Source organism: Gymnodraco acuticeps, unplaced genomic scaffold (genome assembly GCF_902827175.1).
Source record: "Gymnodraco acuticeps unplaced genomic scaffold, fGymAcu1.1, whole genome shotgun sequence".
NCBI classification, from domain to species: domain Eukaryota; kingdom Metazoa; phylum Chordata; class Actinopteri; order Perciformes; family Bathydraconidae; genus Gymnodraco; species Gymnodraco acuticeps.
The window spans coordinates 3,362,341-3,380,557 of record NW_022992206.1 but is presented as its reverse complement, the minus strand read 5'-3'; the positions used below and the strand labels follow the sequence as shown (position 1 = coordinate 3,380,557).

General features: G+C 39.6%; 2 protein-coding genes across 3 annotated transcripts in view; one reads left to right on the top strand and one right to left on the bottom strand.

Annotated features, from left to right (window-relative positions):
- Window positions 1-1,679: 1,679 nt before the first annotated feature.
- The window catches only part of rtf2 (replication termination factor 2), a 19,808-nt gene continuing 3,270 nt past the window's right edge, over window positions 1,680-18,217 (bottom strand). Inside the window, exons 6-9 of the mRNA XM_034205774.1 lie at window positions 5,538-5,648; window positions 4,841-4,895; window positions 3,376-3,447; window positions 1,680-2,879 (exon numbers count right to left, since the gene is read on the bottom strand). Of these exons, the coding sequence (XP_034061665.1) occupies window positions 2,692-2,879; window positions 3,376-3,447; window positions 4,841-4,895; window positions 5,538-5,648 (426 nt within the window). The 3' untranslated portion in view covers window positions 1,680-2,691. The remainder of the gene's footprint in view (window positions 2,880-3,375; window positions 3,448-4,840; window positions 4,896-5,537; window positions 5,649-18,217) is intronic.
- gcnt7 (glucosaminyl (N-acetyl) transferase family member 7) lies at window positions 9,686-17,805 on the top strand. 2 transcript variants are annotated; one of them, XM_034205773.1, is made up of 5 exons: window positions 9,686-10,482; window positions 13,222-13,474; window positions 13,570-14,308; window positions 15,591-15,683; window positions 17,292-17,805. In XM_034205773.1, the coding sequence occupies exons 2-5, from the start codon at window positions 13,268-13,270 to the stop codon at window positions 17,531-17,533; spliced, it is 1,281 nt and encodes a 426-aa protein (XP_034061664.1). In that variant the 5' UTR covers window positions 9,686-10,482; window positions 13,222-13,267; the 3' UTR covers window positions 17,534-17,805. The 2 variants fall into 2 exon arrangements, with proteins under 2 accessions (XP_034061664.1, XP_034061663.1); XM_034205772.1 differs by having other exon boundaries at window positions 9,688-10,482; window positions 15,588-15,683.

Genomic DNA, 18,217 nt, shown 5'->3' with positions numbered 1-18,217 from the left:
TTTCAGAACAACATATTCATTCACAGTTTAATGTATATGACTATTATGTCTTTGTTGTTAACAGGCTGTATTAACCATTTTGTGTTTCTTGAAAAATAAAATGACGGAAAATTGAAAAACATGGGCCATATAGAGGCCTATTTCAAACTTGTTTTTTAGGCCATAACATTCCTCATGCATGTGATTGGTAAATGTATCTGAAGAATCATCTCAGATCAGAAACGTATCTGGTGCTCCCCAAGAAATTAAGGAGTCAATTTAAATAAATACAAGACAAACGAAAGGGCTGTTAGTAACGAAATAAACCATTTTCTTTGCACATGCAGGAGCAAAGGCATTTTCAACAAGAAGTCGATTACAAAATACATTGAATTAGAAAACGAACATGTTTTTATTATTTCGAGAGCATTATTTCTTTGTGAACCAAATATTCAATGATCTACCGTGCGCAAAGATTTACATCAGCACACAGAAAAACACGTCATAGGCTGCTGTTGGATGGAGACAGAAGGACGCAGTGTTTATTTAATTTTTGTAGCTACAAAGATTGGATTATTTTGGTGTAATTTACATTTAATGAGAAGCAGGCGGACTACTCTTTGTATGATCGTTATACACCCAGCGACCAGTCTGTACATTGAGAGGAGGTCCTGGAGAAGACTCTGCTGCCACCTGGTGGCCAAACCCCCACATTACCAAATGTTTGTGTTCAGTTTGACTTGAGATCGATTTTATCTTAACTCTTATAAACAGGAAAATATTCATATACTGATGTACGGGTAACAGGACCGAGGTGTAAAATCAAAGTACTTCTACAGTATTTGAGTATTACTACTTGACACTTATGTTTCTGCAAAGGCAATATAATGCACTGTTATCTCCACTACATAGATTTTTACAGTGAATACAATCACATTGTTTTGCAACTGTAATATACACATTACACATGCATGCATGCATCAGCAATGATAGTCCCTTAAAGTGGCATCCACTACCCTGTCATTGAAAAATCAGGAATATACCATTTGATCATTATTAACGTATTCAAAAGTTTGACTACTGCACACGAGGCATTCTCAGTGAAATGTCAAGTTTTCACATCACACTTGTTTAAATTGCATATTGGGCCAGGATTGAATTCTAAACTTGTTTATGTCAACTGGTCCTGCTCATGTACATTTACATGGTTTAATTTTGATGCATTTAAATAGGTGTGGATACACTGTTACCAGCACCACTGGGCTATTCAATGGAAAGCTGCTGTTTTGATCTCCTGTCACCTCAGACGACAGGAGTGGACATCTGTGCGAGACCGTATGTGTGGCAGCAACAAAGCAACCGGTTTGTTCTGTTTTAGGAATATTTATGAGGTTAGATGCTGCCAGCGGGGTGTCTTGATTAACAGCCTGTACAAACCTCCTAGCAGGTGCAGTTTTCACACCTCAGGCTCCTACATGTAAGCTGCTGTACATATGAGGAGCTTTTTATAGTTTGTTTTTGGTGTGAATTTTCCCTTGGAGGTCACTGCAGGGAGTTGTTGCCACTTATGTCATCACAGGTAATGATTGCTCTTTCTTGCACACAGAGCATTGTGTAACCATTCCCTGTATTACAGGCATAACACATTACAGTGAATTTGACTTGTAATGCAGGCTGCAAAAATACACAGTGAGAACAAATCAAATTAATCAGATTGAATAACATTTATTTTGCTTGTTACATGCAGGAAAAAATATATGTTGTCTAAAAGCCAACAAGAAGAACACATTATGATACCCCTAAAAAAAAAAGAAATGTCTGAAGAAGGCATGGACATTTTAATTTGCTAGATTTTCCAATAAACTGGAGCAAAAACATTTAAAATGTTGAAGCTTGTTATGCTGAAGAGGGAGGAGGATCACAGAGCTAATATAATGTTTTATTGTCATGCTACACTAGTTGTGTGGGTCTTTGTATGTGTCAGTTGTGATTTAAAAGTATCAGAAGTTTCAATTAAGAAGGAAGATGCCTTTAACTTTATTTACGTATTAAAGTAATTTTTAACCAACTTTTAAAGATATAAAATAAAACGTAAAATGAATACAATTACTGAAATGTCGACTGCTATGAATGTGGGCAACGTTTAAACTGATAGAAGTTTTAAGGAAGAGGGGGTGAAAATGACCAAATGGTTTTAATTTATTTAAAATATATAAACTTAACAACACAGCAGGACCTGCTTTAAAGATGGAGACCTTTTGAAGTGTTTTGCACTAATTGGAGAGTGAATTCAAGCCTATATACAGAACCTGCCTCGACTTATTGAATCCTGCAGAGATCACTCTGAAAAGCTCCACTAGGAGACAGCAGAGCGGCAGAGATGATAAACTCAGCTAAGCATCAATCCTCAGAGCACCTGTGACGAAGGACACGAGGATCCTGGGTAATACATGGGGGAGGAAAGTTACAAAACACATAGCCTGAACAGCTTTGGGAGCTATTAACAAAATGTTCACAACATGTAAACACTGGGCTACTGGGGATTGAAGGGACGAGTGGGAACTGAGTCTGACTTTTGGGGCCATTATTACAGGTCATGTGGGTAATGAGCGTGCGTCTGTGTGATGCTGCTGGGTGTGTAGAACTATCAGTAATGGGTCGCATTATGTGGAGCAATCTAAAAACGGCGACCTTTGCTGTGAGTGATAGCTTCTAGAAGTGATACGGGGTGTGGGTGACCCAGTTGGATGTCTGAGCTTTTGTTCGCTTGGCAGAGCTGTGGGTGGTGAACAAGGATTTGAAGACTTCTGATTTCTCTGTCATTTCCTGGACGGATCTCTTGCTGGCGGCGGATTTCGACAATTTGGAGCCTTCAGTGGAGCTGGAGGTTCCGGCCACATCTGGTGGTAAAATGGCAAAAGAATGATAACTTATTAAAATAGTGGTAATATCCTCTTTACCCATTCTTAAACCATTATTTGTTGCATTGTTCTGATACAGTTTTATATTTTTTTATTTTATAATCAGCAAATTATCTAACTGGAGTGATATTTATTAACTCAACATATAACGGAAAAACGGATGTGTTAGAAGAACAGGCTAGCTGGGCACTCTGTTTCTTAGTTCAAACTCAACTCCAGTAAAAGTAAGCCTTTGTGTTTGTTTTTCTGACACCGAGCCCATGTTTTATTAAATGTTCTTTAGTGTTTAAAGTACTTTTTGAAGACATAACCTGATGGCCAGCTCATTAAACAAACTACATTATTATCCGTCTATTGTATTCATTTGGCAACAATTCTGACAAGAAACCTAATGTGTTAAACGGTTCTCTTTCAGAATGACTGAATACACGTTGTCTGTGTGAAGTATTTATCAAAGAATCCTGTGAGTTTCTACCTGACTGGCTGCTTTCACCATCAGTTTGTAGAGAGCTCTCCTTTCCATCCACTTCAGGACCTTTGGTGTCGTCTGCGGTGAGAAACAAGAGGCAGACACAATCATTAAGACACAGAACTGCATTGCATTTTTCATTCAAATAAGCCAACTATGATTAAGGAAAATCCTAGCCAGTTATATATATAATAAATAAAAACAAATTATTACATTACATTGCATTTAGCTGACGCTTTTATCCAAAGCGACTTACAATAAGTGCGTTCGACCAACAAAATACAAACGTGAAGAAAACAGAATCATATAAGTACATCAGGTTTCATAGAGCCAAACATTTCAAGTGCTACTCAACTGGCTTTAGGTAAGCCAGTCCTTTATTAGTATATAAGTGCTTTGTTAATAGTTCTATCGCTCGAAGTGGAGTCGAAAGAGATGAGTTTTCAGTTTGCGCCGGAAGATGTGCAAGCTATCTGCCGTCCTGATGTCAATGGGGAGCTCATTCCACCATCTTGGAGCCAGGATAGCAAACCCACGTGTTTTCGCCGATGGGAACTTGGGTCCCCCTCGCAGCGAGGGCGCAGCGAGCCGTTTTGCTGATGCAGAGCGTAGTGCACGCGCTGGGGTGTACGGTTTAACCATGTCCTGGATGTAGGAAGGGCCAGATCCATTCGCAGCATGGTAAGCAAGTACCAGTGTCTTGAAGTGGATTCTAGCAGTTACCGGAAGCCAGTGAAGGGAGCGGAGGAGCGGCGTGGTGTGGGAGAATTTAGGAAGGTTGAAGACCAGACGAGCCGCTGCATTCTGGATGAGCTGCAGAGGTCGGATGGCACATGCAGGTAGACCAGCCAGGAGGGAGTTGCAGTAGTTTTAATTATGAAACGTTTTTTCATTTATTCATTGCATGAGCCCATGTATCTACGTGGAGAATGTTAGAACATAACTTGTAATGATGAGCGTTTTTCCTGCAATCTAAAATAAGCAGGGAGAGAAAATAACTGTACTTTTTCTTTTGTTCTATTGAAACTTCTGATTTGAGTAACAAATATAAACATCAAATGTTTGAGGTGAGCCCTGTGCAGTTCTGGAGAACAAAACAGGAGACCACACCATGTGTTTGAACACTGACTTCCTGTAAAACACCCATCGTCTCATCACAAGAAAGTCTCCAAAAACCTGTAATACCTATAGACTGAAGTAGTTAGTAGATGATTCAAAAACATGATTTTTTATTCATTATCATTATGGTGTAACATTGTGCAGTCATTCTCACACAGTATGTAAATGTTTAATCCAGTGGCATATACTGCAATGTCAGGTGAGGTATGTGTTTGATTAACCCAGCCAACCCCACCTATGCAAAAGCCTTATCCAAATAGAGAAGTAAAGTGTTGATGCTGCTTGGTTTTGTTTATGTAAATGCTTAACAGATTTGCTTTAACATGATGGCTCCTCCAGGCTTCACACAAACCTTTTGACTCTGATGGTGTGGCCACTGTTTCAGCTGCTTTGCTCTTCTTTGACTTCTAAAACAGGAGAGATAATTGGATTAGAAAACATAACATTTTGTTGTTTATATTGAAGAATTGGTTTTGGAAAAGTACTGTATTTATGATCACATGATTCAGTTTACAAAAAAAACAATACAAGTGACAAATCCTTTTCCAAAGCTAATCCATAGGAAATCACTCAAAAATACAAATGAAAATGTATACACCAAAAACCCACTCCATCCCATCATCATCGTGGATCAGCTGTAATTATGCTTAAAGGGTACCTATAATGTTTTATTGGGGTTTTCCCTTTCCTCTAGTGTGTTCTATAGGTTTTTGTGCATGTACATAGTTTCCTACACTCCCCACTTACATCACTATGTAACACTTGCGCTTCTATTGGATAGCGCTCCAACACATTGTACGTGATGGGCTAAGGGGCGGGACATCTCTAAGCGTTGGACCAATCACAACAGAGTCGGCCAGCTAACCAATCAGAGCAGACTGGGCTCTGGTTTCAGACAGAGGTTGAAAAGAGGGGCTGCAGCACAGGCAGTATGACAAAAATAAAAAGCTTCTAAACATTAAAGCATGGAGACATGTCACAGTAGAAGCACGGAATACAAATATGGACCTGAAGATTAGCATATTATGTCCTTTTTAAATGAAACCCACCTTAGTTTTGGCTTTGGCCCGCTTTTGTTCCATCTTCTCCCTCAGCTTCTCCCCCTCCTCCTTAGTGCCGTTGAGCACGACAAGATCCTCATCTTTGAACAAGTCCCCGCACTAAAACACAAAGATGGCAGACCAGGTTAGAGATACTGGCAGTAGAGCTTCTAGTGGTGATATATCCTTATTGAAATCTGACAGGTAAGAAGAATGAATATTGAAGTCTGTATCATATTATAGGGTAATGAGTTGTATCTGAAGAAATGCTGAGGAACAAAGCTGGTTGTGATGAGTATTTATAAAAAATGTGTTTACGAATTAAATGTTATATATGTTATATATATTAGTGAGGCTATTTTTTACATGACTTATTATTTAAACATGTATGTGTTTAAAAGGTCTCCTATTTTGTTATTTCTATGCATATAATATGGTATGATATATAAAAATATAAAAACATGTCTATGATGAGTTTTGCTCAAAATACAAACAGATCATGCATTTTAGACATCCCTCATAGTCATATCATATCATATATATTAAGCGTCTTTGAGTTGTGAAAAGCGCTATATAAATAAAATGCATTATTATTATTATATCCCTCTGTTTTAGCCCTGTTATGGCGCATTTCCACTACAGCGTGGAGCTCGCTTTAAGCGTGCCGAGCCGTGCGGGGCCCGTTTTTGGTTGCGTTTCCACTTAGCGTAGTACCGGCTAGCGGGTACTATTTCACAGTTTTCTGGCCCCATAAAATCGAGGTTCTTTCCGGGCCAACAACCAGGCTGAGTCGGGCTGAGTATGCTAAACTAGAGAGAATCGCTGGCAAGGGGGCTACAACTACAACAAGATGAACATATTTGACCGTGATTTAATTGTAATACACGTTTCAAAATGATGCCGAAGTAACAACATACTGATACCGGTTAGTAAAAACCATGAATTAATGCTTTGACAAGTCTTCAGACAGACGGCAGGCGAAAAACCATTTTAAATGCGTGTTTTCTGAATGGAGATCGGCTAAGCTAACGTAAATGCTCCGACCGTCCACACTCACAACAACGGCCTATACAGACATAAATAAACCAGCGACTGTATTCGCCATGACACAGGCAGTCTGTGGTTTTTACTTGTTTCACTTTTGTCTAGTTTCTGAACAGATATGAAGAGCTGTGAGCTCTGAGTGCTAAGAGCTAACGGCTGTGTTGTTTTTCTGGGGTTCTCATTGAAGATGACGTCAAGATGCGTTACTATAGATACTACCCCTGTTCCTAAACTGTAATGGAAATGCGCCATAAAGTGAGCCAGTCGTAACCAGGCCTAGCCATACCGAGCGAGGCCATGTAGTGGAAATGCGCCATTAGAGAACTGTTGGTTCGGGGTCCTTCGCTTGAAAAAAAGAGGAGGGGGAGCTAATGCCTACTCAGATTCAGCTCAATGCTCCCGTGATTAAACGCCATATCATGTTCCAAACCACATCAAGGATTATTTCTGAAACAGTATGGAGATAAAATGCTTCTTCTCTTGCCGGTTTACCACAAGGTGAGTTCCTTTTATTATTTCCTGCTTCTTTGACACATGTTCTCTCCAGTACCGCGTTAGCTCTGAGTGTTAGCAATGCTAATGTAAACAAAGGCCATATTACGTCCAAAACACGTTGCGCATTATTTCTGATAGCAACTTTCTGATAGTGCCGTGGGTCTGCATTTCCGATATTATGTCATAACGGACGCAAATCTGGATCAGCTCCGTTGTACCCCCGTTTTTAGAGATGTGGGGGAAACGAGAGAGGGTTTTGTTTTCTGACACTTTGTGAGTTCCCTGACGCACCGGGGACACATATTTAAGTATGAAAGACATCAAAGAGTGCATTTTGCATGATAGGTCTCCTTTAAAGTATTGCTGTTTTGTGGAAAGTAATTTGACCAGCACATTGGTGTCTATGAATGTGAGTAAATTATGCTTTTCTTTTGACAGCAGTTTCAGCCACCTGGTGGATTTATTTATAATGGTACTTAGGTGGAGGAGGGGCTGGCAAAGGCAAATGGAGCAAGGGGGGCCACAGAAAACATTGTTCAGTGCCGAGTTTGTTCTTGAAATGTTGCAGGAAACTCCACAAATGTCATTCCTGCCTTGACAATGGACTTCTTCCCTGACGCAGATTGGCTCTAGTTAGTTCCTTCCTTTGTTTTGTTAACAGCATTTCCCTGCACTGCATAGAGAAGTGCTTAATATTAGTTTGATTTTTTACCGCATCACATACCGATCTAACACTGTTATTATATTTGTTATAAATACGATCATTATTAATTAAAAAAGTTACAATGAGCCTTAAAGAAATGAGAACAGAATTTTACTAAACACAATTATAGACAGCATGGAATGATAACATGTTTGATTAATACTATATGAACGGTAAGTATGTTGGCAGCACTGTAGCATGTTAAATGACAGCAGATGAGCTTTTAAAACAATTAACTATGATTATTTAAAATTAACAATAAGTGCAGGTGCCTTGTCTTTACCTTTAACTCACAAATAAATCCTCAACTTATGTCTGTTTTATTCAATACTGTAGCAAATGTAAATTAAATGATGTATTTAGAAATAGACAGTATATTTGTTTGTTAGATTTAAGAAGGTTTTCTATAAAGAGGTTAACCAATTCCTAAAAGGCATCATCCAAATAGATCTAGTACCCACCATGTGTAAATCTCTGTAAAAACACACCAGCTCATAACATGAATACTTAGGAGTCCAGAAACCACACTTTAACAAACGTCAGGTGCTATCCAGATAAGGAGATGTTGTTCTACTTTGACTAGCATAGCATACCTCTGTGGTAATATTCCATACACTGGAGTGGAAAATAGTCAAATGACTCAGGCTATTTCAAAACAAAACATAGTGCTGGGAACCTTAATGATAGCAATTCTGAAAGATAAACTTTCAGTTCTTCCAACCACATCATTTCCCTTCTCATTGTATTTACATGCAAGTGCTGCCTTTGAATCACTTGAGAGTAAAAGCCAAGCTCAGAACACAGCAAAGCAGATGGAAACGTGCACATTCAAATTCAGATGGAGTCAGATTGACATACACAAATTGATTAATGGAAAATGGGGTTGCAGAAATTATTTACCAAAGAATGTAACCAGCCACATGTTGTCTAATGAACTGACTTAAAATGAATGATACCAATGGACCAGTGCATTATAGGGCATCTCGCAAGAAACAAACGCTACCACTGAGTACTGTGTTTTGCTGAATTATAAACATGTTTGTTGTTCTGGATTATGGATGTTAACTATTCAAATGTGTTTCCCCTTCGCATGTTAATTCAACACTTAAATGGTAAATAACAGGATTGAGACACAGAGACTTGAGGGTCAGGTCACTTCTGAATGATCTCACTCTGAAAAAACAATCATTAAAACTATTTTGCATTTCTCCTTGATAGGCAATAGTACAAGGATTGACTTTAAAGGTCACCTATTATGCAAAATCCACTTTTTCATGTCTTTTCTACATAAACATGTGTCCCCTCTGTGTAAAGAGATTCTGAAAGTTTCAGGAAAAAAGATTCTCTCTCTTTTTGATCCATTTCTATAAAAACCTGTCTGAAAATGAGCTGATCAGATTTTGGCCACTTTATGATGTCATAACGATTTGTTGGCTTGTGTAACCATTAGCCAATCACCAACCAAGGTAACCCCCCCCCACCTTATCACCTGAATCTCCTCCTAGAGCACCATTGTGTTCTTTCTAACCAAATCTCTCTCAGAGGGGCGTGGGGAGGGGCTCCTTATTTTCATCTAAAGTAACAGACAGAGAATCAGCACTTTTGAAACAGGGCTGAAACAGAGGGGATTATGGGATGCTGCAATGCACGATCTGTTTGGTATTTGGAGCCAAACTCTTCAGAGACATGTTTTGTATATAACTAAGACCTATAATGTATTGATGAAAAACGGTATAATAGGGAACCTTTAAGAAAAAAACTCTAATCCATAATTGTTGAGTCATTTAAAAAATCCAACATTAACACACCATTACTGTAACAGAAATATTAAACCCCTGAGTAACCAGCAGGGGATCTATTGTGCTGCTGTAATGCAGGCTCAGTGGGTGTGAGCTCCAGCCATGCGCTCTGCTAACACAAGAGGGATAATCTCAGAAGCTGACCAAGCAGCAAACAAACTGGGTGCTGCTCTGAAGTCAGTCACTCTGCTGTCGCTGCTACCACACAGGACACAGGCTGCTAGTGAGCTGAGATTCGTATCATCAGGAAGATAGACAAGTCAGCGAGAACTGCAGAGCTAAACCAGCTACTGGACAGAAAAGCCATCAAATCAAAACTCTAATGAGGAAGTGGATTTAATTCCCATTTGAGAGGAAAGAAGAAACCAACCCGAGTTCAGAGGAATAAAGAATAACCAAAAGGACAAAATGCAAGACATCAGTGAGTAGGAAGCAGTATGGGGGAGGAGAGTGGAAAAACCGTAGGGGGAGAGAGTGCGTTTGAGTGTGTTCCAGTGTGTCAGGTGTGTGCATGGGTGTTACTGCGGGTAACCAGGCAGGGACGGAGCTCGTCTCGTGGGAATGTGGGGGAGAGATATAAATCAGCAATGAATACAACAACAGAAAAATAATATTCATATGTAAAGCCCTCTTATCGCAACATCTCAAGCTCAGAGAGCACATCTTACTGCTCTGTACCAAACGATCCTGTTACTCAAGTTCAGCTCAGATATTTAAAACAGACACTCTGACTACTCCTACAACTACAAATACTGCTGCTGACGATAATGAAGACATGTGTTCTCCACCGGACTCTTGAATGGATTGTAGTAACAAGCTTGGAGTAACCTTTTTGCGAACAATGATCAGAGGAGGCACTGATGTCTAATGTTTTACTTCTTCGCCCTACGGACTAGTCTCAACTTCCTCAAAGGTAAATAAATAACCGTGTCCTGTTTTTACAGCTGTAATCTGCCTGTGTCCGTGTTGCATTGATAAACTTTAGATTTAGATCTGGTCATCAAATCGTAATATAACAATTTAATCCAACAATGATTGTTAGAAATGTGTTTATTATTTAACACAGGGGTTCCCAAAGTGGGGGTCGCAAGACCCAGAGTGGGGGGTCGCGAGATGATTACATAATACAAATTAATTAATTATTTTTGTATCAATTTTTTTAATTATTATTATTACTAATAATAACGTGTACATAGACATTTTTCAGGGGCGGACTAGCCATCTGTATAATTTCCCCGCAGCGAAGCTCCCCCGTTGACAATCCACTAGCGCAGTGTTTCTCAAACTTTTTCATACCAAGGACACTTAACCAATAAAAAAACACTCACGGACCACCTAACTCCACAAATATCCAAAAACAATAGGCCTGCTTGCCATTCCAACAGTACATAACAAATGACAGCCTAATAATGACAGCTTAACTATGGGCTAAGAACAGTCTCATAATACACACATGCACACAGAAGGATTCACACTTGTATTTCATGATCCACACTTGTGTGCGAGTGAAGTATAACCGGACGCGAGAGAGGTCAGATCAGCTGCTGAGTCTGACGGAGACACGCAGCTCTGCATGATCACCTGATGCTCCGCCCTCTGTTTAGCGAGCTGACCGGACAGCGCAAAATGCGTATATGAAGTGTCATGAACGCAAGAAATCATACCCTCGTGGGGGCGCGCTCATGTGATTGGCTTAGAATGAAGGAGACATCTGATTGGCTATAGATAGAAAAAATTACAAGTATGAATCGGCTGACCGTCAGGGGAGTCTCAAAAAACCCACACACGAATGCACAGCGATCCGTGCACAGAAAGCGGTTTGTGTTTGCAGGTGCAGGAGATTTAAATGGAAAACAAATTTGTGAGGATCAAAAATACACATGTAAAACTTTTTTCTGTCTTTGGATTTTATTTACATGTATATGAAACGGAACACATTTGTGCGTGCTTTGAAAAACACAAGTGTGGATCCGGAAATACAAGTTTGAATCCTTCTGTGTGCATGTGTGTATTATGAGACTGTTCTGAGCCCATACTTAACCTTCTCTATATCGCCCCCTTCACACATTAAAATCAACAATACAGATAAGCATTTAGTTCAAATGCGATTTAAAATGCTCTCAGGTTTTACACCTCTTGTGAAATGTAGACTACATTTATTACGGAGTTTATGTCCGAGCTAACAGACTCACAGATCGTTGGCTACTGAGAGATATGCAAAATACACCGCATAGTACCACAAACCTCCGCTGTGGATTTTCAAAACAAAATAAAACTATGGTCGCAGGCCCAAGTTTAACTCTGAGGCCTGCATGGTCTGCCTACAAAACTAAAATAAAAAAACGTTTATGCAGCCCCAACAACAGCCTCTGATCATCAACAGACTTCATGCAATGCTTCATCGGATGCATATATTAGATATATAATCTCTATCTCACTCCTAACATCTAAATCTACTTTCAGCATGGATAAATGTTCATTAAATACATCCATTGTTTTTTCTAGAACAGATTACAAATCGCCTGAAAATGGTACAAACAAGTGGCAACATGTTTGACGAAGGTGTTGCACTGGGCTATATCATGCAACCGAACGTGAAACGTAGGCTCGCTCCATTGCGGAGATATTCCCCCCCCCCCCCGTTGACAGGGGTCTCCAGTCTCTGGCACTGTTATTTTGGGGGTCGCAGGCTGATGTAGATGTATTTTGTAATCTCATTGTCAGTGAAGAAAGGTGTGTGGCTTGACATGTCGACAGAATATATGAACCGTCCATATTTCCATGGCTGCACCCCCCATGGATATCTTTGTCTTTTGTGGTGTTATCAAGAACCACAGGGCTTAAACAGCAAGGGGCCTCAAGTGACCAAGCTTCACTGATAGGGAATAAGAATAGTCCTCAGAGACATTGTCTCTCGGCTACTCAATGGAGAACATTCTGCATTGGCAACCGCCCAAATGCTCACTGGTTTAACCAAAACCAACTTTTCAGTTGTTTTATCCTATATCATATTACACTATTTCAAACTGCGCAATTTTGAGTAAAACCTAATAAAAAAATATTATTTCAATAAAGACACAGGAAAGAGCAAATCGTCGCTAACTTTCATAAGGAACACAAACCAAACATAGGCAAAACAATGCTTGGCACAGGCAAAGCAAGCTTGATATCAAGTATCCTCATATCTTTCAAAAATGTTGTATGATTGCTTATGGCTGTTTCACCTTGAATATGTTACTCCTAAAATAATAGCATGTTTTTATTAAAGCAGCAACTGCTTTCAGTATTGCTAAACAAAACTTTAATTGTTTTATTACTGAATGAATATTAATCTTTCAAATAAAAACTATAACCAGAATTAGATTGTTATTATTACTTGATATTTGAGCAATTATTAAATGTATACCATCAACCACATGATCATTTCCACTTAGTTAAAAAGGAAATCCTAGCAGGGATGAAAACATTCAAATCAAACTACTTTTAAATGTTGTTTCAGAAAGAGACATTGTGTTGCCAGTTATGTCTCATATACTTGTTAATAATAGACGTAATACTGGCTTCATCAATTAGTGCTAACCTACATATCTAACCCTGTTTAACACCCCTCAGGGTCCTCAGCGCAATAACCAATCGGATGTCTTTTTTGCAGGAGTTGAATCTGTGGTGGCGTTTGGATACGGTGAAAAAGGTCTATTATGCACCAGCTAGAAGGGACAAAATGCAGCTTCCTGTTGTGCCTGGGGATGAGTATTATCATCTGTTCAGTTATTTACATGAGGACCAGGATGCCAACAGAGCCCAAGCTGTTAGAACCTCCAAGTTGCAGGTCCTTCTCCACTGAATGTAAAGCTTTGCTGCCCAGCATGGAGGAGGGAGTGGAGAGGTACCGGCGTGACTGCCAGGTAGGTTTATATATAGTATACAGACAAATGATACTGAAGAGTCATTTTTAAAGTATTTTTGGATGTTAATATACCTATTTTGTTTCTGTTTACAGTTAGAAAGCTACATTATGAATAGTCGCATGCAGTGTTCTAACTTGACCAGAGACCTACACTTCATCACAAAACCTCTCAGTCGTGAGGAGGAGTACTACCCTTTAGCATTCATTGTGACCGTTCACAAGGAGCTGGAGCTATTTGTGCGCCTGTTACGCGCCATTTACATGCCACAAAATGTGTACTGCATTCATGTTGATAATAAGGCTTCAGTGGAGTACCAGACGGCTGTACTGAAGCTTGTCAGCTGCTTTAAAAATACCTTCCTCTCCAGCCAAAGAGAGACAGTGACATACGCTGGCTTTTCCCGCCTTCAAGCGGATATAAACTGCATGAAGGATTTATCAAAGTCCAAGATAGGCTGGAGGAAGGTGGTGAATCTGTGTGGACAGGACTTCCCTGTCAAAAGCAACCTGGAACTAGTGCGGTACATGCAGAGCAAACAGTGGAGGGACAGGAACATGACGCCTGGGGTCAAGCAGCCCGAGTCTATGAAGCAGAGGACTCAGCTCCAGCACAGGGAGATAGTAGGCTCACATGTAGCTACAAGATTTAGACTGAAGAAAGGTCCTCCTCCACACAATCTGCCAGTGTATTTTGGAACGGCCTACTATGCTCTCACAAGGGCTTTTGTAGACTTTGTTCTGGAAAGCCCAAAAGCCCAGGACCTCTTGGAGTGGTCCAAAGACACGTTCAGTCCAGACGAGCACTACTGGGTGACACTCAACCACATCAAAGGTAAACTGCACGCTTGAAATGGATACACGTACTGGAAATGTATGCAGCATAAATCCATATTTATCTATTAATTATTAACTATTGTGATGTTTAAGCAAATAATGACATGAGCTACAAAAACAAATTCAAACAGCATATTTGATCCTTAATGGTTTTACTCAGGCTCAGTGACTGTGCTTTTATGGCAGGACCTTTTGTAGGAAGTTAGCCTGAGCTGGAAAGATTATCAGTTCAAGTCGAAAATACCGTATAAAATATAAAAGTTTTAAAATGCTGGCAAAATAATTAACCGGCTTTTTTTTGCCACCAATGTTAAATGAAAATGTTTTAAAAACACTACAAACAAAAAACAATGTTTTCTCGAAATCATCTTATGTGAATCATGCATGTAATTTATCTTCCAAGGACAACCACAGCATATACATGTATTATAATCATCGTTTTAAAAACAATGTGATCAATAACAAAAAATGTCATGATTAATATTTATATTAGGCATCAATAATGTTGTACCAATGGGTCCTATGATCTCATTCCGTACATTAACACCCTTGTTTGCTGTCATGACTCATTTCTGAGACATTATTACATTTACAGTAAACTCAATTGACAGTTTGCATGTTACGCAAACAACACAAAGCACATGAGAAATTAGGAACTACTGCTAATGGTCATTACTAAGGAACTGAAATGAGTTGATCTTAAAAAGGCTGCTCCAAATGGGCTTATTTCCTCTTGTAACATGATTGACCCGAGGTTGCAATAAAGACGATTCTATTTTCAGAAAGAGATTCCTTGGAAGAACGAGAAAGAAAAAAGCCATCTCTTAATCTCTAACTATTAAAGTGAACGAATATTTATCTTGATTATGTTGTTAATATGTTCGCAGTTTCTTATAAAACGTTCATTCATTTTCACATTATTTAGCATTGCTAGTGTAAAAATACGTCTTTGTATTGTCTTATGATCTTTATAGGGATGTATTTATGTTTAAAAATGTATCCCTAATGCTTTCCATAGAAAAATGTAGCATAGTGGCTGTACTGTTTAATCGTAGGTTGGAAGTATAACTATACATGTTAATGAGAAGGATAAGCCACACTAAAGATGTCACTTCCACTTTTGATAAAAGAGCAGCAAAAAGCCTCTTCGCTAATATTTTATTTGGAAAGCATCCAGGACCATCTTCCACTCAGTGGATGTGACAGGGTAGGGTAAACCTTTTAATGCAATTTGGCCACATAATTATAATTCATTTTGACTGGTTATTTGTTTGAAGAAGTTCCAGGCAGCCACATTGATGGAGGTTGGGAGGGAGACATCCGGGCAATCAAGTGGAGAGATCAAGAGGGAAGAGTACACAACGGCTGCAAAGGTACAGTACAGACGGTCATGTATATTAATGAGGAACTATGTTATTGACTCATAACTATGGGCTCAGAACAGTCTCATAATACACACAGAAGGATTCAAACTTGTTCATCACATGAGCGCGCCCCCACGAGGGTAAGATTACTTCATATAAGCATTTTGCGCAGTCCGGTCAGCTCGCTAAACAGAGGACGGAGCATCAGGTGATCATGCCTAGCAGCGTGTCTCCGTCAGACTCATCAGCTGATCTGATCTCTCTCTCGCGTCCGGTTATACTTCACTCGCGTTTATGTCCATATCGATCAGATCCAGCTCTCCTGATCGGCCTTTATAGAGAGCACCGATCAAACTATTAAGAGTGAATATCGGCCGATAATGACCGGCGGGGCTCCCCCCCGTTAACAGGTCACGGTCTAGCACTGGCTTCGTAGTGCACTGATCGATTAGGCTAAGCTAACCTGTAGCTGCTCCCTCCACACTCACAACAACTTCATACAGACATAAATAAAGCAGCTGTATTCGCCATACAGCAGGAAACACACTTTTAAAACGGGTTTGCCTGCCGTGCTTGTGTACACAAGCATTCATTAACGGTTCGGAAAGTGGCGCTGTACCTTAATAATATAAAGGCTTGTATTTGCGTGCATTTCCTGTTTGGAAAGTGGCGCTGTACTGAGAGTGGAGGGTGTCCTGAGATTAGCGCCTGCAGGCAGGCTCCATGGAGCTGTCAGCTCCGGACTGCGCAAAATGCGTACATGAAGCGCTACGTCATGAACGCAAGAAATCTACCCTCGTGGGGGCGCGCTCATGTGATTGGCTTAGAATTGAGGAGACATCTGATTGGCTATAGATAGAAATAATTACAAGTACGAATCGGCTGACCGTCAGGTCTCAAAAAACCCACACACGAATGCAAAGCGATCCGTGCACAGAAAGCTGTTTGTGTTTGCAGGTGCAGGGGATTTAAACAGAAAGCTAATATGTGAGGATAAAAAATACACATGTAAAACTTTTTTCTGTATTTGGATTTTATTTACATGTATATGAAACGGAACACATTTGTGTGTGCATTGAAAAACACAAGTGTGGATCCGGAAATACAAGTGTGAATCCTTCTGTGCGCGTGTGTGTATTATGAGACTGTTCTGAGCCCATACGTAACTGTACCAACGCGTTTATCTGTGATCTGCATTCAATTCTACTAGTCTTGTTAAACTGTGTATTGGGAATGTTTGATACTTTGTAAATATGAACGTGACTTACTGAAAATGATCATATTAGTGGATTGCTGTAGCCAATCTTACTAAAACACATATGACACTTGTTCCTTTTAACATTGTCCTACCTCATACTTTATCCTCTTGTCTTTATTTGTTACATAAACAATGTGTGCTTTCTGCGTTTGTTTGGCTCTTTGGCTCCAGGCAGGATTAAAAGGACTGTGTTCTGGTTAAGGCAACACAGATTCAACTAAGACGATAAGAAAACAAATAGGAGGGTTTATTTAATATGACCTTGCCTTGAGGTTGAGTCTGTTTTTCATGACATTTATAAGGTTAAAGATTAGAAGAATTATGTTTGTAATTATTAGGTTTGATGTGGTTTTTTCCAGGGCATTATGTACGAGAAATCTGTATCTATGGAGTGGAAGACCTGCCGTGGATCGTCAACAGGAACAGCATGTTTGCCAATAAGTTTGAGAGTAACACGTTTCCTGAGGCCCTGGACTGCCTGGAGCAGTGGCACAGGAACAAGGTCCTGAACCAGACTATTGTTCCCATCGAGGCCTCCTGGCTGCTGGCCACACAGAGTAACTCAAGCAGCAGCTACTTCAACAGCATTGCTGGAGCATGAAGTCGCTGTTGGTGTCCTCAACGAAAGAGTGGCTACATTTAGGTCAAATTAATTGCACCCGTTCAGTGGCCATGAACGTCAAAAATGTGGGGAGAAAAAACTGAAATGACGACCATGCGTTGACAACTTCCTCTGCATCGCGGTTACTGTTCACTGATATGGGTTACTTTTTTTAAGTCATAAAATATATTGAAGCAATGTAGTTTAAACATATTTAAGTAAAACATGTATTTATTATTATTTAAGTATAAAACTATTTAACAGATTCTATCCGAGACAACTGCAATATACAATTGGTTGAATAAACTGCTGAATATGAATTTCATATTGTTTAACTTAATTTATAGTTCATTGTGTTGCCATGAAAAGGACTACTGTGTTTTTTTTTACTAATTAAAGAATAGCAGGTGTAAACGAATAAAGAAAAAAACATCCTTCCTCTCTTTTAAAATAAAAACCAAGCGATATGAAAGTGGGTCTTTGAGGCTGTGTTCTATCTAAACAATATGGTTGATGATTGGTATGCTAACATGCGAACAATGACAATGTTGACACGATATGAGAGGCTCTTTAATGTGCCTCTCAGTTAAGCGTCCTAGAACACTAACAGTTGCTAAAACAAAAATAAACAAGGTTAAGGGAACAAGTGGAAGATGGATGCGAAGCAGGAAATCTACTGTACAG